The 1,445-nt window shown below is 60.5% G+C and overlaps 1 protein-coding gene across 2 annotated transcripts; it reads right to left on the reverse strand.

Annotated features, from left to right (window-relative positions):
* Positions 1 to 6: 6 nt before the first annotated feature.
* LOC113216235 (uncharacterized) lies at positions 7 to 1,131 on the reverse strand. Of its 2 annotated transcripts, none has more exons than XM_026435973.2 (2): positions 776 to 1,131; positions 7 to 446 (listed from the first exon to the last, which is right to left on the reverse strand). In XM_026435973.2, exons 1-2 carry the CDS (start codon positions 1,074 to 1,076, stop codon positions 79 to 81), a joined length of 669 nt encoding a protein of 222 aa, XP_026291758.2. In that variant the 5' UTR covers positions 1,077 to 1,131; the 3' UTR covers positions 7 to 78. The 2 variants fall into 2 exon arrangements, with proteins under 2 accessions (XP_026291758.2, XP_026291757.2); XM_026435972.2 differs by having other exon boundaries at positions 7 to 449.
* Positions 1,132 to 1,445: the final 314 nt, after the last annotated feature.

Genomic DNA, 1,445 nt, shown 5'->3' on the forward strand with positions numbered 1-1,445 from the left:
TACACTTTACCTCTCAAGGGATTGGGCAAATAATAAAAACAACACAGGGATCGACAGATAAGTTCAGAAGGGCGTAGGTCATGCAGGTGCTGGGGCTGCAGGTGCGGGGGCTGCAGGTGCGGGGGCTGCAGGTGCTGGGGCTGCAGGTGCTGGGGCTGCAGGTGCCGGCTGCTGCAGCTGCCCGGGCCCTGCGAACAGCCTCCGCAGCCTGCGGCACCGGCGGCGCAGCCAGCGAGACAGCCTGGCGCCGGGGCGGGCGGCAGCGCCGACGGCGTGCTCCAGGGGGTTGGCGCAGGCGCGCGTCTCGTTGAACAGCAGCACGCCCTCCAACAAGTCGCCGCCGTCCATGTGCAGGTGCACGACCACGTCGCAGCTGGTGAACAGGTGCGCGTACTCGCCGGCGGCGTCGTCCGCGCCGTCCCGACCCGTCACGTACGCCGTCTTTTCTGCTTTTGTGCCACGCACAACACAGACGTGGAGGAAGGAAACTGTTACTGACGACCGCTGACCGGACACACAGGACACGCCACTTCTTGTGCCCGGTAGCTTTCCACAAAAGTTGTTTTGTTGAGGCTCGGGAAACACGTGATCTATAACGTGGGTGACATTCTAACATGTTGACTTGCAGCCTCTCAAAGGACTCCCTATTATCAGCAATGAGTTACCCACGAGCAAGAGTTACCCACGTACCAAAAGCACCCCCACTCCTTCCCCTGCCCTCAGTCAACGAACACGGCAACTAACGTCGCGACGAAGTCCCCATTGCTGCTTTTACCGTTGAAGACGTCCTTGTTCTCATCCAGGAACATCTGCAGGGCCTCCGGCTCGACGTGTCCGGGCAACTTCATTGGCGACTGCAGGTGCAGGTGCGCGGTGCGTCCGCCGTCGGGCCGGGCCGCCCCCAGCTGCAGCTGCACCAGCCTTACGTTCCGCAGCCCGGGGAGCGGTGTGGTCGCGGCCATCTCCATCCCCGCAGAGTGACTTGACTGGCGGCATGACACTGCCGACCTGCCGACGGCGAGGGTGCGCGTTTGGTCGCCTCCATTGTTGCCGCCCCCTGAAGCTGACGGCATCATCAAGGGGAAGGCCCCGGGCGCTGCCAACCTGAGGGACCTAAAAAGCCGCAGGTAGAGCAGGGGGCCTATCCAGTGCCATGCATCCTACAAGGGTCGTTCTACCAAAAGTGGGCAAAAACGTGTCCAGTGGTTTTGGGGTTACCGAACGGACAGATGCCCGGGAAAGGCCCAGGGGTGGGTTACCGAAAGACGAAAACATCCCGGCAGGGTTACCGAAAAGACAAATAGTGTGTCCGGGGGTTACCGGAAAGACATGAAATTGTCCGAAGGTTACCGGAAAGACAGGAAGTGTTTCCGTAGGTTACCGGAAAGACATAAAAAGTGTCCGGGAGTTACAGGAAAGACATGAAATGTGTCCGGAGGTTACCG

The sequence above is a fragment of the Frankliniella occidentalis genome, unplaced genomic scaffold (genome assembly GCF_000697945.3).
Source record: "Frankliniella occidentalis isolate FOCC.00 unplaced genomic scaffold, Focc_3.1 Scaffold18, whole genome shotgun sequence".
Classification (NCBI taxonomy): domain Eukaryota; kingdom Metazoa; phylum Arthropoda; class Insecta; order Thysanoptera; family Thripidae; genus Frankliniella; species Frankliniella occidentalis.